Below are 26090 nucleotides of genomic sequence, written 5' to 3' on the forward strand. Positions count from 1 at the left end.
CAAACCGACAGAGAATGATGGTAAAGTTTTTAACGATAGTCTGATGAGTTCTACTTGACTATGCATTTAGAGAAGATCGTAAATACGCTTAGTTTGATACGGAGGGGGGGGAGTAATTAATTATGGGTACTAGAACTTGCAAATCCAGGATTGTATAAGGGATAATTGTTACTGAAACTTTCCAGTCGTGAGTGGCTAACCGTGTGCAAAATATTTTCACACGCACGCAATTATGTTTCATTTTATGTTCAGAGTAAACTCAAGTTTTGTCTGTTACTGCCTCTAGAATATCTTAGAAATAAAATGTGGCACATGAAAATGATTAGTTTAAGGAAATAATTGTGAAGGTGTTTTACATAGATATGTTAGAGGCATCATATACACAAACACCTTATTAGTTTGACATAAATGTTCTGTAGAAGTGTATAAGGACAACAGATAACTTTTGTTCCTTTTTACTTTGTAACATAGTTGAAGATTCCACTTTTCTGGCCCGGTATGGCCAGGTGGTAAAGGCACTCGACTCGTAATCTGAGGGTCGCGGATTCGAATTCCCATCACACCAAACATGCTCGCCCTTTCAGCCCGGGGGCGTTATAATGTAACAATCAATCCCACTATTCATTGGTGAAAGAGTTGGCAAAGAGTAGTGATAACTAGCTGCCTTCCCTCTCGTCTTACACTGCTAAATTAGGGACGGCTAGTGCAGGTAACCTTCAAGTAGTTTTGCGCTAAATTCAAACCAAACCAAAATCTACTTTTCTGTAATGTAAAGAAGTTTGTAGAACATTGTGTTGAACATAAGATAAGCGTTTATCCACAATTCTTAAATAATGTACAGGTTATTTTGATAATGCAGAATAAGTTGAAAGTTAAATAGTTTCAGTGATTTATTATTTTGTTTTATAAACAGCATAATAAAATATTTGAAATTCACTCAGAAATGTCTTTTCTAATAATGAACAGCTGGTTAGAGCGCTTGACTCCAAATCTGAGGGTAGCGGGTTCGAATCGCCGTCCCATCAAACATGTCCGCATTTTCATTCGTGGGTGCGTTATAATGTTACGGTCAATCCCACTATCCGTTAGTAAAATAGTAGCCCAAGAGTTGGCGGCGGTGGGTGATGATGACCATCTGCCTTTTCTCTAGTCATTTCCTACTAAATTGGGGACGGCTAGCGTAGATAGCTCTCGTGTAGCTTTGCGCGAAATTCAAAACAATCTTTTACAATAATTCTTCATAAACGTCATTTTCATTGTATCACTGACAAACCTTAATATTCTTACTTATCCGCTTATTATACGGTAACGATATCTGAAATGACTAGACATTTTTGTGCTGTTTCTAAAACTTTTATTTTTATCAAATATTTTTCATTGATGTGAGATGGGAAAAAAAGACTGAACGTTTTGATATTGTTTTTCAGTGCTTTAATGTCTAGGGATAAAACACTAATAATTTTATAAATCGGACGTTTATTTCTATTAACACTTAACTCGTAGACTTGTTAAGAAATATAGTTATTTGTTTCAAAATATATGAATATCCGAACAACAGTTTATCTGGCAATAGTACTTTAAATAATACAAATATTTTCCCAAGTTTCAGTCTTCAGTGTGTGAAAAACGTAAAAATTCTTAACGAATTACATTAAACAATAACTACATTAACTGTTCCGTATCTGTCTTCACACTGCCGTAGACGTTGACCGCTTCTGAAAAGCAATCCGTTAACAACACTAACACAAAATTGTTTACAAGTCACCTGAGCTTTCTTTCCCCAGTATTAATTATAAGCTTGACTATTCTAACATATGGTCTGTTTTCTGAAATTTTCTTATGTAGTCGCAATAGGTTACATAGCTGCATTATGATCATTGTGAAATAAGTGGCCAATTTGAGTTATTAGTAAAATGAAATACAGTTTGTATCAGTGTATTGTTTTGTTAACTGTAATAGTTTATTGGGCTTCACGTTTTGTTATTGAAATACGCTTTAGTTTATTGCTTTATAGAATGTATCGAAGAATGAATTGTTATAGGATAATTAATGTGCTAGTCAGTTCGTAGCTCTCGAAATGCGGTGGGTAATCTCATTTTTGCGGTCGTTCTCATTTTCAAACGAAATCCGATTGAAAGACCGTTATATAATGATTTCAGTAAGAAACATGCAACTCGACGTGGCAGTGATAAACCATACTAAACTAGTAACGCTATTATTAAATACGGTGTATTTACATCTGAATAATTTACGTGAACTATTAAACAATTCTTACTTCATCAACTAAATTTAACATTTGGAAACATGTCGATAAAGTTAATTTCCTTTCACGGTGTGATAGTTAGTTATATTACAGGCAAGCAGGACAACTAGTTTCTTTAAAAATAGGTCAGTGGGAGAGGCACATGGTGGTATTATCACGTGATGTACGAACCACTTCCAAGTGGCCCTTTAACAACGAGATTTCTCGTTTATTGGAATCTTGTTACCGTGCAGGAATTTTGCCAAATACTCCCATTATTCTACTGCTGAATTATTGTAATGTCAAGGGTTATTGAAGTAGAACTATTGTGAAGACAACGTTTATGGTCACATTCTGATTTATCTCTCGTCCAGTATTTCGCGTAAGCGTTGATTGGATACGGATGTTAGTTTCTGCTACTACAGGATTCAATTAGTTGGTCTTGTACAGCTGTCATGCTCACATTCGGAAGAGTCTCCGAAATATCTCTTTCCTCTTCTAATAACTGATTGTGAGTACTAAACTTGGTTGGGATAGCGTGGTCAGGGTGTTGATGGCAATAGAAACTTAATAAATGCACGTAACTCTTGTTTCTATAGTGGAGCCACTTATAGGAAATTAGATTTAATCCTAAATCAACAGATACAGTGATGTCTACCTGTCGTAATTTAGTTATTTTGACCTCAAAAATACTTAAACTGTAACAAATATAATTTAGGTATAAAAATTAAACATTTGGATTAAGTTGTTTTTTTTTTGACTGAGTGGATGGAAATTTTATTTTTTATAGCGTGTGTCTGTTACTCTTTTGTTGGTCATTCCTGATTAAAATTAACTCAAAAAGACAACTTTAGAGTGAAAAAAAATTTGCAAGAAGGTCGAATACTTTGTTAAAACTTTTTAAACTAAAATTATTGGAAATTTGAAGTGAAATTTTGAACATGGCTGATTCTTGGTGGTTTGGTTTATTTTGTTTTGAATTTCGCACGAAGCTACAAGAGGTCATCACCACCCACCGCCACTCGTGGGCTACTCTTTTACCAAAAAATAGTGGGATTGACCGTAACATTATAACGCCCCTACGGTTGAAAGGGCGAGCATGATTCGTGCGATGGGGATTCGAACCCGCTACCCTCAGGTTATGAGTTGAGTGCCTTAACTACCTGGCCAAAGTTCTTGTTGACATAACTGATAAAATTGAATGCGTGAAACAAGGATTATTCAAGCTTTGCATGTTTATTCCTAAAAATGTTCGTCGATAATTAAACTTTGAGGTTATCTTATACTTAGTATTATTTATTTGTAGTAGTAAACGCAAAGCTCTTTCACTGTCACGTTTATAGATAATTTTCCCCTGTGTCTTGCTTAGTTTTATATTTCAAACAAAAAGACAAGACGCGTATTTTAATATTTTATTACTTTCCAGTTGGCAGCTTCAGCTATCAAGTATTGTACTATAGACTTGAGATTCAGTGGCTACGAGGTGATAAAACTTACAGTAGAAGGGAACCTTATGCGCAATTTTAAACTGTCTAAAGTCCATACAGTTTCTGAAGCAAGGAATTATTTACAGTGTATTACGTAGCAATATTAAAATGCAGTTTGTTAGATATCTAAACTAACCTAATATAATTATTCCCCCTTTCAATTCTAAAGTAGTATTTATTTTAAAAAGCCAGTAGTTTTCAAGATATCTCGATATCTACAGGTACACAGTATCAGTGGCAAAAATTTCTATTATGTGTTGCCACAAAAATGGTAAAATGTAACTTAATTTTTTCCTTCGAAAAAGTGAATGGAAAGATAAGTGTTACCAGATATTTGTGCTTTGCTTCAGAGTATATCTTGCCTGCATATCCTCAAGAATTGCAAAAATGATTTGTCTTTTTTTCTGTCAACGATCAATGTGTGAAATTCCGTGTCTTTTGTTGCTGTTTATTTGTATGCAGGAAGGAGTTGGTATCCCTGATTAAAACAACTAGTCAGTAGTTGGAACTACATTTCCGTTTGTTCTTTTTCTTCAGACACAGCTGTGAAAACTCTTTGAAACAAAGGATTTTTTTTTTACCGTGTTTGGTAATTTCAAACATGTTAGTTGCGATACTTCTCGATATACATTACTTCAGTATTGAAGCTCTAACGTTTCATCTGTAACATTTCGCCTGGTGACTAGTACGCTCGACTCGCGAGATTCGGCGCCGAAAATGCACTTTAAGTTGTGTGTTGTAACAACCAATTACAATATAAACTTTTAAGAAATTAACAATGGGTGCTGTCAGGTGTTCTCCTATAGGCGGTAGGTCAAAACTAGGGACAGCGGCTGTACAATTACAAAAAACAACAACAACAACAAACTATGTGCAAACAAGTAATTAATGTGCCGTCTTTTGATTCAAAGTTTAGTGGTTTGCCCCCCGTTACCACTAAGAAATGGAAACAAAAAAATGCATTCCGCACTTTAGGGCCGTGAGTGTATTGACCGAGTTGGCGGTTGGTGGTATTAACTAGCTGCCTTTCCTCTAGTATATCACTTAAAAATGGGGTAGATTAATGCAGAGAGTCATCGAATAGCTTTGGGCAAAATTCATAAAGAAATGGAACTCCTGTTAGAACATCAGCAAATTACCACCCTAAAGTTAAGATATAAACTAATTGTTTGTTAATTAGTAACTAATTAAAGTTGTAGTTCAAGCACTTAGCCCTAGGTAATTATATTGGGTACTGAGTATAAACAATGAACTCGATTTCCAAAGTGTTGGTGTACAGAAGTTTCATTTGACTTTGACAAATGATTTTTGATATTGAAAAAATAATGAAGAAAATTTTATCCTCATCAGTCAACCATTTCTCGTATTCCGGGATGGGTTAAATGATTTGTATAACTTTGAATTTTCCATTTCATAAGTCAGCCTTGAGATGTTCGGATGTGAAATTAATTTAGGTTAGATAAACATACTATTAAAAATATAATAAATAAAACGGTTCGTAGCCACATAGTTGATATTGCTAATCTGTTGTTTCTTTGAGAATATTTAAAAAATATATTAAAAAATAAAGTAAAAATTCCACGGATATTTTAAAAATTTCTCATGTAAGGGGACGAAGAGGAACTACAACGTTCCTGAACACCCCAGTTGGAGAGATAACTCTTCTGATTTCTTTCTCTCTAAACTAAACCCCTGCCACGTTAGTTTGCGTTTGCGTTTTGAGAATATTTAAAGTCGCATTTTTCGTAAAATCTAAGTATTAAGTTATGAAAAACATGTTTACGGTATTTTTCAAATAGATTCAAAAATTGTATGCTTTAAGAACAATACTTGGCATTTTTATTCTTGAACAACGTTTTTTTTGGGGGGAGGGATTATTGCATTTACGCGAAAGGGAGACTCACCATCGCTTCGTAGATACCAATAACTCGTCTTTATTGTTATTATTACCATCTTCAATTATCTTATATTTGTTGCCAGATAAGTTCTGATGAATCTCATGTGAAGACAAAACAGTATTTTAATTTCGTTTTCAAATTTTGAAAAGGACTCGAAATGGAGAACGCATGTGTGTTATTAAACCATCTTAGCTTTTAACGAGAGGCCTTTTTATTTTAGAAAATAAACCCATCCGTGAAACAGTAGCGCGTTACTTGCTTCATACTGTATCGCTTTTTATTTCTGGCTTATCCCTTGAAATCCCATTTTGATATGTTTAGGGGAGAGATGACATTTACTTTTAATAATAATCTAGAGGCTTATCGAAAGATAATTACATTTAAGGATCAGTGGATTTGTTTGAATATGGTTGTATTAAGTTTAAACTGTTTGGTGATGTATCAAAAATTTAAAGCCGTCATCCTAACTTAGTAAATTGAGTCAAAATAATTACGTTTAGAGTGGTTAAAAGAGCACGAATATGATGCGTGGTTTTAATAGATCAAAGGAAGAGCTTTATCGTCTATAGTTTTCTGTCCAGGATCAGAAGTATGAAGAAACTTGAATTATATGATTGAATTAATGGATACATCAACCTCTTTTAATCTACAGTTTTGTTACCATCGTACAAAAGCTTGTATATTCCAAGCTGGCAAATTTACATTGTCTAAACCAGACTTTTTTTAATCTCAACGTTAAGTGTGTGGTTTCAGAAGACATTAAAATTTATAAAGAAAAACCTCAGGAAAGGCAAACGTGAAACATTTATTTCCTAATCGTGTGGCTGTTTCTAACAGCGACGTAGAATCTTGTACACTGTTATTATTTTGTTGGTTTAACGAATTGAAAACTGCAAGATTTAAAAGTGGTAAAGTAAATCATATATATTTATGTTATTAAAGACGTTTCTTAAATTCGTTGGTTGAAATAATTCATCGAATATTTGTGGAATTTATTAACGTCATAGTGTTTTAATACTTTTTAAAAGACAACACAGATTTTATTTAAAACTGGGCTTGAGAGTTTTAAACAGTAAATTAAATTATATTTCTTTTTATGTTCGAACTACTTTTAATGTTTTATAATTAAAAACCCGGTTTAGAAAAGCTTAAGACTTATTTTTCTTTGGAATTTGTTGAATATCTTTTTTTCTTTATTACTGTGGCTTAATTTTTAAATAATTCTTGAAAGTGAGTTTTCATTGTGGGCCTGAAACAAAAGCAAGGATTTTTTTTTTTAAATTCTAGGGAGGAATGATGAACCAGATACAGACCGGATATTATGTAGCAGTTGCAGTATTGGCATCTGTGTGCTATTTGAACTCTCTAGGTTGTGGTTTCGTTTTCGACGACGTGTCAGCAATTAAAGATAATCGGGACCTAAGACCTGAGACGCCCTTAATCAACCTTTTTTGGAATGACTTTTGGGGAACACCTATTCATAAGGTACGTGTGAGTTATACGTTGAAGTTCAGTTGTACTTCTTAATGTTGTGTGTGTGTGTGTGTGTGTGTGTGTTGCAATTGTTTACTGCTATCACCTTGTAACACATAAATTTGTTCTGTTTTTGATACCGAAAAACGTGTCACGGGAAACCTTTCGTTCTTTGTGGTTACTTGTACTTCCACACAATTCAGAAGCATGTTATACATATGAAGTGTGTTGTTCATGTAAGTAGGATACTTGTTCCAGTAGTTATGCCATCTTGTCTTCTTACCTTCCACTTCTAAACATCAGTTGTGCACTCTAAATTGCAATGATTTAGGTTTAGATTTCAGTCACAAAGTTATGGACATGCGTTCGATGCGAAGGTCCACATGCTACTGAAGCCATAACGCGATTTTTCGAAGGAGTATCCTTCACATATTTCGTTTTAAAGCTGTATAACTGAAAGAGTTACAAAAGTCGAAGTGCTCGATCTTAGAGTGGTCCACTTGAGACCTATACCGTATTTCATCGGTATTGGTTCAGCCAGCTTCTTACAACAATTTTTGACGCCAGACAGGCGGCCGACATCTCTGCTTTATATACATAGATTTGAATAATATGTAACATTGATATGAAACTAATTTGTCTTTTTGAATGATTCAGCGTATAAGCAGTTTAGAGAAGTTTTCTTCACTACCGTAATCTATGAATTTACTTGCCACTGTGATGGGAGAGAGAAAAATGCATTTCTATAGTGAATAGTTTATAATAATAAATCGGTCGTGTTGGTGTTTTATATTCAAATACCTGTATAAATATAGATCACTGAGGTGAATAAAGAACGCTGAAAGAATAACTAAACTATTCGTAACACTATCTTGAATTAACTGTTCCCCGCTGGTACAGCGGTTAGTCTACAGATTTACAACACTAAAATCAGGAGTTCGATTCCCTTCGGTGGACTCAGCAGATAGCCCGATGTGGCTTTACTATAAGAGAACACACACATACACATTTGGAATTAACTTGTCTAGTTTTTCGTATGTGAATCTATACATATCAGGAAGATACAAGCTTTATTAAAACTGGTTTGATAATTTGATACTAGAAAGCTCCTGTTTTGTCAATCATTTATTTTGCATATGTGCGCAAGTTTGCAGAAACGAAACAGTTTTACGATGTTCTATATTAACTAATATTAAAAAAAAACTATAGTTAATCTTAAAAACAAGCATTTTATATAACAAACACTGCAAGTAAAGTATAGTTAATTGGAATTTGTTTCCAGAAAATAAGAATATACATTATTCTATAGCAAAAGACGAGCCCTCAGTGATACAGCGGTACTTCTGCGACTTGCAACGCTAGAAACCGGGTTTTCGATATCCGTAGTGGGCACATTGTATAACTTTGTGCATAAATTCAAGCAAGCAAGCAAAAGACAATAATTTAATATGACATTTACGAAAACATGAATAATTCCGGTGTTTCAGCTGAAGAAAAAAATCGTTTATGTGTCCTCTTGTATTAAAATTCACAAAGCAAATGTATTTCGATACAAAACGTCTATAGTAGTTCAAAGAGGATGAGAAATGTGCAATGTCTAATTTTAGTCTTGGTTTACGGCAGGTTTTGTTTGTGTGAGGCACATTTCTTGTTGTAGTGATGATCGACATGTTTACAATGACAATAAATGATTTTTTCTTTCTTATTTTGTATACCATGTTTACGTTTTTGATATTCCAAGTGTGGAGAAATAATTAGTACCAAATCTTCCTACAATATCCTAAGATTAAAAACGGTAATCCAACATCAGTTGTAAAGGGTTTGTGAGTATCGCTTCCAACTGGTTTTCGATTTATGTGTTTGTGTGTAAATGTATAATATATATATATAACATGGGTTTGAATATAACCTTACAAAGTTTATCATTCAAATACAAATGCCAACACAAGTCCACCCAAGGAACTTGGAACAGGAAGAAATTTCAAACACCAGTGAAAATATTTGAATTTTGAATGAAGGATTTCGACATCTTGTAGCTAACTGATGGAAGAAATATGAATAAATCATGAAACATACGCCGTTCATAATCAAAACGAGATTCTCAAAAACTCGTACTTGGAAAAAAACACAATATAACAAAATCAAGGTTTTTGTGAGGTATAAAAAATGAAAATGATCAAATTAAAATAGTTTTACTTGCGTTAGAATACGTTGTTTCTATCAAGATGTGTTAAAACTGTAGTGTTTTTATACCCGTAATAAATAATAATAAATTGGAATATCGTGTTAAAGTTTCTAGAGGCATGTATTCCATCGAGAGCTGATCCGTATAACATGTTTTTATATCTTATATTTCCTTCTGGAATATTGTGTTTTTACAGTCCTTGCTGACTTGTGGTTTTCTGAATATTACCTTCCTGTAGTTACAATATTTTTATTCGAAAGTGAGTCGAGTACTTTATTTCACACATACTTTCTGACTTAAGTCAGTTCTCGGTGTTTCCATTTTCAGTTAAGCTTCTGTTCTTGTTTGTTTGTTTTCTTTTTTCAAACCCAGAATTTTACTACCTATTTTTTTTGTTATTTTTCATTAAATATTTGTCTGTTTGACGTGAAAGTTTAATAATTGCAATTAAAAGTGTAAATATTCAAATAAGTTTATTAGTGAACTGTCAGAGGTTTAACGCTCACACTTCGTTTCAGCTAATATTTTATAAGAGAGAGAGAAGAGAATTTCCTTTGGAATCTTGATTTGTATTTTAAGCCTAAAATGTGTGTTCAAAGGACCAGCGTAAATAATGTTTTTAGTTGTGTGGCGCAGTCTTTATTTTTGATAAAGTTCTTGCTTAATAATTTAAAATAAACGTTTCTATATAGCCGAACCATATGGCCATGACTTTGCATGAGAAGCTTATACAAATACACTATAAATTTAATGTAACGTCTTTTCGAATCTACTAATTTTCAATGTAGATGTGCTATAAAATACAAAATACATAAAAAAATATTGGGTTAATTGTTTTAGTACGATATTTTTATGGAATCAATAGAACTAAACATTAGGATTACGAAATATAGTTTATGAATTGGTTTCATTCACAATGGTTATAGCCTAGGTAATTTTAGTATGGCTAAATGGAAACATGAAGTTTGATTGCAACACTTTTACTGAAAGACTTCACGTTTGGCAAAATATATTTAGTAAAAAAATGTAACTGCTCACCGACGTTAATACAATGTTGACATTTGTGAAACGTAACTTTTGATAAAGTATTGGCATTCATGGTGTCCAAGAAGCTCTCAAAGGTGTTCTAACTTTGGCCAGGACTGACTGGTGCATAACCCCATTGTTTTCTGGTTGTTGTTGTTTTTTTCAAGTATAGTTCACCGTAATCCAATAAGCTTGATGCCAGACATTGTAGAGTATTGAGAAAGTGTAGCCCTGTTGCACGTGCAATAGATCACGTACAGTTGAATCTAAAGCCTTGTCTGTGTATATTGTCTTTCAATTCGCTTTTTTTTTAAATATAGAAGTACAGTCAAATTTATGGTTTGATTTATACTGATACCTTTCCACACCATTGTTAAACCACTGCTAAAATGTCTAATATTTAACACTGTAGTATTAAGCAAGTTTTTCACTAAGCAAACCCGCGTATTGCTGATAAGTAAACCTTGATACAGTTGGGTAGAGCACTTACGACCAACAGTGTTATTCACTATCAGCTCTAGTCATATCAACAAAATGTCAACCAAGCTTTCGAGGCAGGACTTAAACATGAAGGTATATATACTGTAACTCTTAATTTACACGAAATCTAAGATATTTTCAGCAAATGTCATTCGCAAAAATTTGAGACATTTTACATAAGTATTTTTACTACAGATTTTGTCAGTGAACTTGAACCATAACTAAATCAGTTCTAGTAGGTGATTTTCATGTTAAGAATAAAAATAATTTTTCGTCATACAGTTTCATATTTTATTTGAATAGCTTTTAAAACCTATTTTCTTTGCTAAACACTACTTACTTTTAACCACCACGTACAAAAGCAAAAACGAAATAAATGTAAATTATTTTTCTACAGGGTGGCCCGTAAGGCCCTACCCATCCATATATCTTGTGTATCCAATGTATCTGTGTGCTGTCCCTCATTCTCGCTTCATAATATTATGCGACGCCATGTTCTGTGAGACAACATAGCAGGGGTTATTGTTTCAAATACCGCGGTAACAGCTGCCTTCAACTCATCATTAGTAACTATAACATAATAACATGTGGATGGGTAAGGACTCAGGGCCACCCTGTAGAAGAACTGCATATTGAAACAGACTGTTGCACACAATTTATTTTTACAACCAACTCTAATAATTTTCCATTTGATTTTATTTCTTCACAGTTGCACATAAGCACACTCAAGTACGATGATACATATTTGTTACGCAGTATAACTTTGTTTAAATTAAAGATCCGTTTACACATAGTATTTTCCTTGTTTGATTTCATTTACGTTTTATTATACATTTAAAAAAAAATTTATATTTTAGTTACTTTGATGGGATAAAAATATATTTAAAAAATAAACTTTTGTAGGTGACAGTCCGTTAGCCCAAGGTACTATTACTCTGAAAGCCCGACAGTTCGAATGTTTTGTTTTGTTTTTAATGTTAAATTGTTTGTTTGGTTAAGTTTGTGAAATTTTATAACAAAAACACCTCATGTTGACCTGAAATGTAACAATTTCTCGTAAATGGATGGATAATATTTGTCGTTCCCTCGATATTAATTTTATATACATGTATAGTGTTAGATCCACAGTCCGTGAATTTCCACATGATAATTGGATTTGGGAATCTAGCTATTCTGAGAGAATGGACATTCGAGATTATTGTTTCATAAGGTTATGACACCGTATGTTATATCTTCAACTCATTAAACTTGTTGAAAACTTGTTCGTTTGTTCTTTTTATATATATCAGAACTATATCGAGCCATCTGCAGTGTCCAACGAGAGGAATCGAACCCCTGATTTTAGCTTTGTAAATCCGTAAACTTACCGCTCTTCCATCGTGGGTCTGTTGAAATATTCCAATCAACAAAAGTATCTTGACGTTGAGCTAGTGTAAACATATACACTACAGTGTCGATTCCAGTTTTTTGTTTGGGTTTAAAACGATAGTAAGCTGTCATGGGTGGGCGGTTCCTCGAACGGAACTCACACCAAGGTGTATCCTTTAAACTTTTTGAGATTACATTCGTCTATTATGGATCTACGGGTTTATTTATTCATTCATTCATTCAGTTTTCACTTATATTGCGAAAAATCAAAAACCTCGCATTGTCAGTCGAAATTTAGTGCTTACGTCAGAAAACTTGTTTTTCTTCGAGCGTTTGTCCGATAACATTCACGTCAGCAGTAAGCCTACTTTTTAGTGTGAAATGTGTGGGCTCGGAAGTTTTTTTTAAATTCAAATATGCAGTTATAATACAAAATATTGCTACTCGTATAAAGAAGAAAATACTGAAATGAAAATAATTTATTTCTTTAATTAAAATAGAAACAAGTTAAATAATTTTCATACCTAGTCAAGTGTAGTTCCTGTGGCAAAACAATAAAAGCGACAGCGGATTGCGCAAAACCGGTTGTTTCAACAACTCCAGGCCCTGTAGCATCTAGTAAATCTTATCCTCGCTTTCTTTTAGTTAGAAATTATCCCATAGTAAATGTCATAGAGAATTTTAAAACCTTACAAAAGACGGTGTGTGCTAGGAGGGTTTGACTTTATTTCTTATATCTTGGTAAATCTAGAATATTGGAAGCTATAAATTGAGTTATTGCCTCGGAAAAGTAAGTGTGAAATTTGCCAGAATATTAGGCGGTCACATAAAGTAGAAAAGAGCATCTAATTTTCAGAATTTCGAGCGCACTTATCACAAGATACAGAAAAGATTGAAATTATGTTTGAAAATTCCTCTTTGAAATTACTGGATTAAAATTACGTAATATTAAAAAATCATTTATAAACTACGTTTTAACACCAAGTTTATTGATATGCATTGAGAATAAACTTGTTTCACTGAATTTAAAATGAAACTTTTAAACGTCTTGACATGTGCATTTGTCGGTCAATATAACCGAATCCGTATACTTAGAAAACAAGTTTTTTTTTAAATTTTAATCCAAGTTGCTGAAGTCTGTTCCTTACTTTTTGTGACTGCTAATTGCTGCAATTCCTTTCTAGAAGCCTGTTTAAAATAACAGTTAATTTTCAATTCAGGTCAAAGTACACACACACTGTATGCAAACAATAAAAAGTGACGCAATAGCTGTCAATGGTTTTAATACATACTGTCAGGTTTCATGTTCAAAACTTAATATTTTTAAAGAAGAAAAATCCTAAAAATATTTAAAATATTTTAACTTCAAATAGCTTATCAGCAAGCTCATATGAAATAATTTTTAATTTGAAAAATCTTAACTCTGAATTGTGAAATTTTATACTTAATATTTGAAGTAGAAACCCATAGAAAAGCAATATTTGTTTTTAATTTAAATAACTATAACCTGACTAATTATGTCAGTAAAATTGTTATATGATTACAATTTAAATGTTATTATGAAAATACTCTTACCATAGCAAAGTGTTAGCTTATAGTACAGTCAGAGCTAAAATTATAAACTGTTAAAACTATAAAGTACTATTAACCCTTAAATGGTAGCTATCATCAATTTATGATGCTGCATACAACATTCTCACTGTTCAAGGGTTAAACTGCTGTAATGAATAAGTTAATACTGAGTAAATATAATACCTTTTATCAAATCACAAGCAAAAGTAACCATCCCCGTTAATGAAAAAGTTGAAGTTAATCTGTAAATTTAAATTATTTCATAGACTTTAAAAAGGTTAATTGTGTTGCAGTGTTGGTTTCACCCAGAGGCAAACTCTGAGCTACTTATAGTGCCTGCTGTGAAAATAAGTAGCATCTCAACAACAATTTATGGTAAATTAACATATTTATTCTTTACGTTCTGTCACATTTTGAAATGTGAATGATAGTGTTGTTAATGTGATTCGTGCAGAACATCTTTCTTGCAAAATAAAATTTGGAATGAAAATTATTTATTCCTCTTTTCCAGTCATTTAAAAAGTGAATGTTGAGCTTTAATGCAAAGTTTTCTAAACGGGAGATAGAAAACTGCTCTAACAGACACCACAGTTTGAATTTTTATATATACACAAAATTTTATATTTGTTTTTAATTTCTCCTGAGGATTACATTTTTTTAAAGCATAATTTGCTCAAAATGTATCAACCACATTTAACAAAATGGTTTAAGTAGCTGTAATTTATCACACTGAATATAGCAAGCATTTTTTACACTCAGAAAGAAATATCACTGATTTTAGCTGTGTATGAAAACTATTCAAATAGTAATTTAAAAGTGTCAAGTGGCAGTTCTTTACCCACAGCAGGCATTAATAATATCGTTATAGTTTTAGGATTTTCAGTTCTGTGATGGGAACACACCTTTTAGTATTTTGTGAAACTTCTGATTGATTTAAATTTGTTGTATAGTAGAGTGGAAATTTTCATTTTTAGTTTTGTATCAAAAAAGAAGTACTTGTTTACCAATATTCACCCTGTTTGGAGCTGTCACTGTTTCATCAGTTAAGCTTTCAACATGAGTTAGCAAGTACTATCAGATCTGATATTATATTGTTCTAAAAGTTAACTGTATAACTTACTATCAAATTTGTGTATTGGTTGAAACAAAATTTAGCAGAGTGACTAGGGGTTGTTTCCAAATTTATGTTTGAGAATTCTTCATTGGTGAATCTGGTTACTAAATGTTATTGTACAATGTTTTAGAACTGGATAAATAACTTTTTCTGTTATTCTATACACTATAAAATTTTACAGAATCAGTATGTGATGAGTAATGAGGAAACTGAAATTCATAATTAACATAAAATGAGATTGGCTTTTAATTTATGTTTAAATGTAATCTGCTAATTTTATCATTTATGTTAAAATCAGTTGTTTACTTTTTGAGCATATATTGGTGTAAATATTTCAATGCACCTTATTGATTCCTAAAAGTTTATTAAGGCTGTAAGAAGAAAAAATGCCATTTTGATCTAAATGCCCCCAGTGGCATAGTGGTAAGTCTTCATACCTGTACTGTGAGAAACTGGGTTTTGATGCCCATTGTGGGCAGAGCATAGGCAGCCCATTGTATAGCTTTGTGCTTAACTACAAACAAACAAATTGATCTAAATTCTGAAGTAAAAATTTTAATTAATTGATTCATGTTTTACATAAGATTTGCATTAACTGTAATATCTTCCAGGTTCTTCCTTTATTAAAGCTTGATACTATTAATGCTCAAAATCATAATACAGGTTATTTTACATAAAGTTTTCTTTGTAACTTAGAGATAACTTATAAACCTGAAGCTTTCTGTTTGTAAGATTCTGGCAGTATTATTTACTTACACAATACAATTGTTTTGCAACAATCCTCCTGTTTTCCATTAATTAAGGCATTTGAAATTATTTTAAATAATGTGATTTTTTGAAAGTGTTCCATAAGTCTGATTTTATTTTTCTTGTGTCATTAAATTTTTTTTTCTTTATTTGTAGGAGCATAGCCATAAGTCTTACAGACCCTTGTGTGTCCTAACATTCAGGTTGAACTATCTTATAAGTGAGCTTGAGCCCTTTAGCTATCATTTAATAAACATCATCCTTCATGTCATTGTTTGTCTTCTCTTTCTTGGGTAAGTTATTGAAGACATTTTATTTTTTTTTAAGGTAAATCAATCTTTTTATAGAATTTAATAATTTTTGAACATGTTTTAAAGTAACAAAAGTATTGTTATGATCTTTTAATGTACAAAGTAAATAAAAGGTTTACATTGAAATTAGATAGAAATATGATTACCTAATTATTTCTTAGTTTAGTTTGTATTTAAAAACATTTAATTATGCTAAATGTAGATGTATCAATGATAATTTGCATAATTGTGATTGTAAGTTATTCATGTTATGTTGTTAATCTGTCTTTACAATTTGTTGTTATAACTTGGATTTTTTTTTGTTTCCTGCAAAAGCTTCAATAACATTGTCTTGAGTATTTTCTAAAGTTTTCATTACTTCTCTTTCTCTAATTTTTTCAGCTCAAGTTTGTTTTGGATAGTTAATGTTATCAAACATCATAATGTATTACATGATAGCATGCACACAATAATTTGCCTCATATATTTTGTTAGTGTTTATACAAATAAAACTCAGATTATATATTGTGTGGTTTAATACTTGTTTACATCCAAGGATATCAGTGTAATAAATAAAAATAGATACACAGTTTGTGAAGCATCAAAAGCATATTTCCTACTGTAGGTCAATGGTAAGTTTCTGGACTTAAAATTCTAAAATTATGGATTCAATTTTCTGCAAAGTACAGGGTGTAAGAAACCCATTGTGCAGCTTTGCACTAAAAAGGTAGCATTTTGTTTATTTACTTTTATTTTTTATATCCTAAAACTGGTTAAATGTATTAAGAAAATATTTATAAAAATAAACTTTTTCAGTGTTACCTTGTTTAATACATAGAATTGTAGTTTAAGAAAATAGTAAAACAACCATATTTTTCAAATAATTTTTCTTTTCATTTGCTTAAGTTATGTCTACAAAATCTTTTAACTTTAAAAAATGCCTTAATGTTATATACCATTTCTGCTTACTTAGAATAACTCGACGCTTCCTACCAGAGGGTGCTAGTTTCATTGCAACCATCCTTTTTGCCATCCATCCTATCCACACTGAAGCAGTAAGTTAATATATTGCATGTGTTAATTAATACATACAAAATCTTCAGTAAATTGTACACCTTATTTATTGTAACCAAAACAATTTTTTTTCCAAAAACATCCCTGCTGAATAACCCAACTATGTTTCATCTTTAAGAATTTTTGAAATTTGTTTGAGATAGTGACATTAAAACTAAACAAGCAATATAAACCAAAATTATGTTTAATAACATTTTCTTAATAGATCTGAAATTATCTAAATGAGTTTTTAAGTAGAAAGTTTTTACTGAAATTAATCCTGTTATTTCTTAATACAGTTTTTATTTTACTCTGAATAAAATAAGCTGGTGTATTATTCATTTTTATCCAGGTTATAAGCAAAATTAAATGTTTCTATAGGTAACAGGAGTAGTTGGGAGAGCAGAGATATTGTCTTCAGTGTTCTTCCTTCTTGCCTTTTCATCCTATGCTAAGGCAACAGTAAAAGTTCATCAAACAGGTATGTGCCATAATTAAGTTAGGATATTACATTGTCAATGTTAATTAGTTTCCATTAAAATAAGGGTAATGTTTCAAGTTACAGGCTTCTGAGCAATCAGTTGTGCTATAATCAGAAATTTGAATGTTGTTTCAACAATGTGAATAAGGGTCCACTGTTATAAGTATGGTATTTCAGGTAAAAACTGTTGATCAAATTAATCTCGGAAATCTGAGAAAGGCTGCATCTTTTCAAAGGCCACAGTTACAGTAATTTGAAAGCTGAGATAAAAATCTAATATTGGAACAAAATGTTTTTTTGTTTTTGTTTTTTTAGTATTTCTCTCACTAAAGTTTAGAATCTATTTATAGTGATATTATTCAAGTAATGTTTTTTAGAAATTTCAGTGTATGTGTTCTGCATTAGTTAATAACACAAAGTTCTAAAGTGAGAAACATGGGCATTTGGCTGCTTGTACACATAATTTAAAGAGAAGACATTTTAAAGAGAATGTTTCCCATAGGCGATGGTGAGATATTCATCAGGAAGTTGATAGATCTACTGAGTGAACCAATGTATTGCTGCATGTATCTAGGGAAAATTTAATTTTTCACAGAAGGGGTTTGCAGTGGCAATGCAGTTTGAAATGACTGCATCAAACTATTTATTTTAAGTATAACATACTATATATATGTTCAGGCAACAAACTTATCAGTATACAGATCTCATTCTGTAGAAAAATCAAATAATTTTGTGATTGACAGTTAAATTATGCTCTTTACTACTTTGGAAAATAAGCAGATTATGAGTGCATACTTTGAGAAATTAGGTCCATTTCATTATGAAAAAGCAACAAGTTAAATGTGTGAGTTTTTATCAAAAAGCCATAAATAGAAGAGAAACTCAATATTAAGCTACTAATTCCATCAGCAACTAGTCCAGTTGTTTTTTTTTTACATGTACCAGAGCTAGCATTAATGTTGATTACTGGACCCTGGTTTCACTTGAGAGTAAGTATTGCATTAATCCATCTTAAGATAAGAATAGTTGTTCACATGCTAAAATAATATGTACAATCTGACTCACTGACTGGAATCCCATTTTCTTATATTAGTTCATCTTATGTATAATATTTTTAAATGTGAAATTTCAATTTGTTAAACCTGAAGTGATTGAAATAAAAAAATTTTGACAGTTCCAAAATAGAATACAGAAAATGAAATAACATTTGGCTGACAAATGACCCCAAAGTTTTCTGTTGCCATAATGTGTGAAATTAAGGATGAAAAAAACATTCAAATGCCATAATCATGATGGATGTTCTGAGGTGAGGTATTTGAACTAAAGAAACACATTCTTACCATTTTTAAACAATAAAAAAATGTATATCATTTTGCAGCTCTGGAAAAAATATACATATAATAAATAATTGCCATGGAAGAAGGATGGAGTGTGAGCCCAAACACTTTTATTTATAAATATTTAAAGTATCATCAAAAAACATTTTATTTTGCTGTTTTATCTTATGTCCTTGTACTCTTTGCATGTGTAGGAGACCTTTCTCTGCCAGAAGTGAGTACAAGTCCAAACAAACCCAGAGCAAATCAGCCAGTTAAAAAGCACTATACCATTGCAAATAAAGATTTAAAAAAAATTCTCTTGTGTTTGCTTATTTTTATTTACTGTCCATATTCATTAGAAATCTGCATAACATTTATGAACTTGCATTTTGCTAATGTGTGATTTCTTAACAGGTGGACTAGAATATTACTAGTACTACACCTTACATGTTTTGTTTTCAGGATACCTTGAGGGCAAACCATATAATTATTTATTTTTAACATTTTATTGCTATTTCCTTATTAGAGTACACAATGAACAAATATAATTTTAAAAAAATCTGACGAAATCTTGTGATGTTACTTTATATTACTTTTCATGATACTAATTTAGATTTTAGTCTGAAGAAGATATAGAAATTAACTAATTTTTGTGAAGTTACTTTTTACTTGTTTACAGCTGGTCAAGGTTTCTGATGAACATAAATATATTCATTTTATTTCTCTTCACTTAATTTCCACTTACTACCTTTAGAAATTTATCAAGTTTGCTTTTTTCATTTCATTACAAAGAGTAATAATTCATGTTAAAATACAAACTTAAACTGTTAAAAATTATTAATTATATAGCACATTAAATTGTGTTTATAGAAAAAAATTATATTTCAACTAAGTTTCTGCATGTACATGTTTATTATATGGATGGATAGGTAGATGTTTAGTGACGTAGAATGGAATGCATGAACGGATAGGTAGATTTTTAGGATGGAATGATGGAAAGTTTGAATTAAGGGATTTTCAGTAAAACTTTACAACTATGTATTTAATATTTCTATATGTTTTAGTATTTTTCTTGCCTATTCATGTGTGTCTTATTGAAACTTGCAGAGTGGCCTCCATTTCTTCAGTGTATACTTTTTGTGACAGCAGCTACACTGTGTAAGGAACAAGGAATCACAGTTCTAGGAGTTTGTGGTATATATGAAATGTTTATTGTACAGAAGGTAAGTGGATATGATTGTACAACTCAGTTTCCTTAACTTGTAGCATTAGAATCATCTGTATTTTTATAGACATATCAATATGTTTTTACATCTTAATTCACTTTGCTTTTCTTAGTGTGTAGAGAATGGAAACCCATTAAAAAAATTATTTTTTATAACAACAATGATTTAAAGTGGAAATTGCAGTAGCTGAAAGAACAATTACAAAATTTTATTTCTCTATATATGAAGTTAGAAATTATTGAAAAAACCAAGGAACATCACAACCTAAAATAGCCACTTTTCCCCCACAATGTGAAATAGCGTCTTCCACAACTAAACAAATCTTTCAATCTACAGCAGCCACTTCCATCTGCAATCAATAATATATGTTACCATTGTATAAACCGAGAATAATCACATCTGATCTCGCCATTTACAGTAGTGACTTCCATCTTCATTGTCTACAGTAATCTGTACCATCCTCCTAATCTGTGATAATTGTTTTCATACTCGCAATATGCAGCAGCCATATCTATTGCAGGACTTGCCCTATTCAAGAGAATAGTTGTGTCAGCAAAACTCTATAACCCAGATGCTGAACAGTAAAATGGAGGCCAGCTTTTCTGAAGGGACAACTTGATCAGCTCAATGAAGGAAGACAGTTAATACAAAAAAAAAGTTCAATTTAGTTTAATTAAAGCATAACATTAATTTCATGCCATTTATAAAATATCTGTTTTAGAGTTAAAATTAATTTTATGTGAAGTAACAATCTACAAATGATGCATTTCTTGTTTCATTAAACATTAAAACAAACAAGTTGGTGAATTTATTCTTAACATCTCTTTTCTGCTTTTATTTTCAACATGGAACAAAAAGTTAACGTATCTATATTTATAATGAATCAAATCTACGGTCAAAGTCCCCTACAGATAGTCTTGCATCATTGTCAAAATGTGGGCTGTAGTTTGTCTCATTAGACATTAAGCACTTACACCTATGATTTTAAAATTTAGTTTTTTAAATATTAGAGGTAAACATATTCCTTATTAAAAAAAAAGACAGGGTAACTGTAAGTAAAAAAACAAGTCAGCTCTCAAACAGTTTAGGAGAGAAAATTAAAGAAAGGCATCATAAATTTAAATTGACTGAAGATTTAGAAGATGGAGGAAGTTGGTAAAACTGGAAATTAGGAATCCAAAAAGATGTTATGAGAAAAATTTGGCTCAATGTAAAAATAAACAGTAAACATTTATTTAATTATGTTAAGTGTAAACAAAATGTTAAAATAGGGGTGGGACCCTTGAGGGATGATAAAGGAAGGCTAGTGTTTGATGATTATGAAATAGCTTGTTATTAAATTTGTTTGTTTTTTTCACTTTTACCAGTGAAGACTTAAGCAGTATTTCTCATCTTGTGCAACTGATAGATGAAAAAAGCTGAACAAAACAATTACATATTCTGATCTGGTGAAAAAAAAAATTGAGAAATTTAAAAAAATAAGCTCCTAGACCAGATATTTCCCAAAGAGTTTTGAAGGAGGGTTAAAGATTGGATATGTGAGCCACTTGTTACTATTTTTTTTTGCCAGTCCCTGAAGAGTGGGCAGGTACCAAAGAATTGGAAGCTAGCTCATGTAACTCATCTTTTCAAGGGAGGTTATAAAAATTGTCCCAATATTCACAGACTTGTTAGTCTTACAGTTGTGAGAAAAGCTTTAGAAAGTATGTTAAAAGATGCTTTGTAAAGTTATTTAACAAAGTTTAAAATTTTATTTGATAGTCAACATGGTTTCACTAAGGAAAAACCTTGCCTTACAAAACATTTGACATTCTTTGGAAGGGTTACTGCTTATGTAGATGAGAATAAGGGTGTAGAATTGGTTTATCTGGATTTTCAGAAAGCATTTGACAAGATGCCACATGAAAGGCTTGTAAAAAATTATCTGTAGGTGTGGGGGATAAATTAGTAAATTGGATAGGAGAGTGACTTAATGGAAGAAAGCAGAGGGTTGTTACAAATAGAGTTCACTCAAACTGAATGTCACGAGTGGTGTACCTCAAGACTCAGTCTTAGGACTTTTGCTAATTTTGATTTACATCATTGACATGGATGAAGGAATAGTTAATAAATTACTTACATTTGCAGATGTTATTGAGGTATTGGGTTTTGCTATTTGATTTACAAAAGGATTTAGGTCATTTAGTGAGTTGAGCAAATAAATGGTAGATGGATTTTATTCACAATAAATGCAAATTAATACCTATGGGTTATCATAAAATAAATTATAATTTGGATGAGAATAGCCTTAACAGTGTTAGGAAAGAAAGGAATCTTGGTGCAGTAGCTGATCAGTTTTTAAAGCCATCCAAGCAGTATGCTGTTGTTTGTGGTAAGGCAAATAGGATTTTGTGTTGTATGTCTAGAAATATTGAATAAAAGCCTGAAGAGGTTACAATTTCATTGTACAGGTCACTGGTTAGGCCACATTTGAAATATTGTGTTCAGTCTTAGGCTCCTTACCTAAGGAATGATATTGAATTGTTGGAAAGGGTTTAGAGATGGGTATTAGAATGGTGCTTGGAATGGAGGGGTTTTCATATAAGGAGAGGCTAAAATCTCAATGTTTTATTTTGAAAAAAAGAAAAGTTATTGGACATCTGATTGAGATGTTTAAGACTGTAAAGGGAATTAACAGTGTTGATGCATCATAGCTTTTGTATTTAACAGTGAGAATAATAGGATTAGGAGACAAATATAAATTTTGACAGGGTAGGAGCCATCTTCAACTATGACAGTTTCATTTTTACTAACAGGGTGGTTGGTCTTTTCGAATGGGTTGCCTTCAGAATTTGTAGAGACAGTAAATTTAAGTGAGTTTAAGAAAAAGCTTGGTAAGTATATGAGTGATAAGTGCTGAATTATGTACGTTTCAATTTGTTTTTTTTTAATATTTTAGTTTAGAGGATGGAACAGCCAAGATGGACCAAAAGGTTTCATGTTCCAAAACATTGTTATGTTTTATGTTTTTATTTGCATTTCAGTATAACAATTTTCAAGTGCTTAGTAAATATTAAGTTGTGCAGTTTTATTTCTAGAAAGACCAAGTTTTTGAATAATTAAAAAATCTGTGGACATATATACACGTAGTAATAATTTCTTCTCTTACGTTGCTCATGTTGAAAATGAAAGCATGTTCTAGTTTTAAAATGTTCAGTTAATGAAAACTTTTTTTTTTTCCTCTAAACAATACTAGCTTAGACTTCACGATCTTCTTTATGTTGGAAAAACTATTGTTGCCTCAAAGGCACAACCTCCTCCATGGTTTTGGGAAATGATGCTGAGACTGGCAGCTTTAGTTCTTAGTGCACTTGGTCTGTTATTTGGAAGATTTCAAGTAATGGGTGCCCAGCTACCAGTATTTACCAGGTGTGATAACTTTATCATTTATTTAGTAAAGTGCTTTGTAGTATTTATGTCATTCTTTTTAATTACTTAATCTGTTCAGTAATTAGTGGCTTGTACTGAATTTATGTAGTTACATGCTTAGAACATTATGTTAATGTTATTTTACTAAATATTTTGTTTTGCACTTGATTTCAGTAATGATTTATATGACTAAAACGTTGTGTTAGAATTACAATGGCCATCTTGCCCCATTGTTTGTAACAGTCATCACTAGTTTATCATTGTATGCATATTTGTGAGTTTTTATGCATTATCTCCCAAAAACAAAATTCCATTTCAGCACAGTACAAAGGTTGTTTTTACTAGTATAGTAGTTGACCAAATCTTTGGTTGTTTCCACTACACAGAGCAAGATACACATTATGTAAATAAACATTCTGACTCTGAGAAATCAGAAAGTATGAGGAAAAGTGCAAGTTCAGTGTAATATCATTAATTCTTGAGTTTGAAATAAAGATTGGGAACAGCAACTTGTGTGAACAAGTATTATCCAGTAATTTTTCAATATTTATTGGGTATTATCCATTATTATAAATTGTGCTAGATCAAAATGATGACTGGAATATTTCTGCTTTCAAACATATGAAAACTGAAAAGTGGATTAATGTCATGAGTAGGGTACCTCAGGGCTCAGTTCTAGGACCTTTGAGAAAAACATCTTTTTATTAGACATAGACTGAAAAAGATTGATTATTCATATCAGATTGTGTAATAGATTTAATGAATTTTGTGGAGAAACCAAGTCTATTAGTTTAAATTTTGTTTTTGCTGAATAGCTTGTTTTAGTGTTATAGTGACAAGCATTATCCATATTCATTTACAAAAGTTTATTTGTGAAATTAATTACATTTCATACAACATATTTTCAAATACAAAGTGTAGAATTATAAAATTTGATTTCTTATTTTTATGAAACTGCTTGTCTTGTTCAAAAGCTTGCATCCATAGAGTACTTAATCAGAAACACAAAAAAAATTTGTTTTACAGGTTTTTTTATCAGTGATGCTTAAAAATAAATATTTAATTCTCTGTTGTGCTTGGGAACAGCTAGTTTTGATACCAAAAATTTAAGGACAGCTTCATACAATATTAAGTACTTTAAATTGCATTTATTTGCTTAAAACATGTTTTAATCATATGGTGTGACTGAAATCTCATTATGGAGCTTTGGTTGGGAACTAATACTTTGCACCACCCATCAGCAGTAACCAGAGCTTCTTCACAACACAAGCACAGAGCACACTTTTTATCACATGTAAACCACCTTGTACCACAAGACAGAATTGCTGCACAACAATTAACACAAAGCACACTTATTATCATTACATGTATTTGCCCCTTACCAAAAGTGTCACATTTTGATGAAATACAAATAATGTAAACAGTATATTTCTACTCCACTTGTTTTTATTCAAAACACTAGTGATAAAACTTACCACTGTTACATGTAAAGGAGATTGAATCTCAGCAAAATGTGCATAGAAAATATATAAATTGAAATTTATTGATTGCATAAGTATTCAGCTCCCTAAGTTAGCACTTCATGAAAGCACCTTTGACAGTAATTACTGCACAACAGAAGGGTGTAACTTTACTCATTTTTTCTGGCAAAAATTGCTCCAATTCCATGTTTGTTGTGGATTGTTGATGGTCTGAAATCTTTTAAGTCTCATCATAAATTTACTTTTCGTTTCAAGTCATTACTTGAATGCTTTGGGTCAATGTCCTGGTTAAATGTGAATCTTTAACCCAGTTTTAAATTCTTGGCTGACTCTGCAGATGTTTTTTAGGACTTTGTTCTTAGCACCATACATCTTCTCATCAATTCTGACAAGCTTCAAAGTTGATGAGAAGCATCCCTATAACATGATGGTGCCACCACCATTTTTGACAGATGTATGAATGCTAAGTCCCATCTTAGACATGGAAGTTTGCAAATAAATCTTTCAAAGTCATTGTTGGCTTCACAGTGGCATCTCTAATCAGTTTCCTACTTGCTTAACTACTTAGTTTGGAAGAAAAGCTTGGTATGAAATATATTCCAGTTCTTAATTATGGATTTCACTATATTCAGTGATGTTGAAATTTTCTTGTGACCTTCTCCTGATCTGTGTTTCTCTACCACTTTGTCCCTGACTTGTTTAGAAAGCTCCTTGGTTTTTGCAGTTGGCTTGTCATATTACTATGTAAGTTGTGGCTTGAACAAAGAATGATCATTACACTAATTTTGTGACCTTTCAACCTTACTGTTTGCACCTGAATTCATTTAAGGTTGTTGTAGGAAAGATGTTAAACACTTAGGCAATTGAGAGTATTCTAATTTTCTTTGGAAACTGAATTTGCATACATAATATTAGCATTTTTTAAAATCTTTTTTAGTTTGGAGTAGATTATATAGTTTCCAAGTATAAAATCCCATTTGAAAATTTCATTACAGCAGCAAATGGTGGAAACTTTGTAAATAACACAGCAGAAATAGCCAAAACCACTTCACAACAACTGACTTAGAACATACTTCTTGAATCACTTTTAAACAATGCAGCAGCAATATCCAGGACTCCTGTGCAATATCTAACATATAGATGCTTTTTGTCATATGCTGAAAAATAATTCAATAGTAGCCAGCTTTCTTGCACAACAACTAACATATAACTAGTGTGTAACTGTTTTTAATTATTCTTC

The 26090-nt window shown here is 31.6% G+C and overlaps 1 protein-coding gene across 8 annotated transcripts in view; it reads left to right on the forward strand.

The window, feature by feature from the left end:
* LOC143244926 (protein O-mannosyl-transferase Tmtc3-like) overlaps positions 1–26090 on the forward strand; it is a 110296-nt gene that overhangs the window by 56405 nt on the left and 27801 nt on the right. For 7 of the 8 annotated variants that reach the window (XM_076490517.1, XM_076490526.1, XM_076490549.1 and 4 more), the window contains 6 exons: positions 6915–7112; positions 15749–15885; positions 16856–16937; positions 17317–17416; positions 19843–19958; positions 23197–23369. In XM_076490517.1, coding sequence (XP_076346632.1) covers positions 6921–7112; positions 15749–15885; positions 16856–16937; positions 17317–17416; positions 19843–19958; positions 23197–23369 — 800 coding nt within the window. In that variant the 5' untranslated portion in view covers positions 6915–6920. Of the gene's footprint in view, positions 1–2606; positions 2754–6914; positions 7113–15748; positions 15886–16855; positions 16938–17316; positions 17417–19842; positions 19959–23196; positions 23370–26090 lie in introns of those variants that run through there. The other variant, XM_076490536.1, reaches the window with a different exon arrangement.

This window comes from Tachypleus tridentatus, chromosome 1 (genome assembly GCF_004210375.1).
Source record: "Tachypleus tridentatus isolate NWPU-2018 chromosome 1, ASM421037v1, whole genome shotgun sequence".
In the NCBI taxonomy this organism is placed as follows: domain Eukaryota; kingdom Metazoa; phylum Arthropoda; class Merostomata; order Xiphosura; family Limulidae; genus Tachypleus; species Tachypleus tridentatus.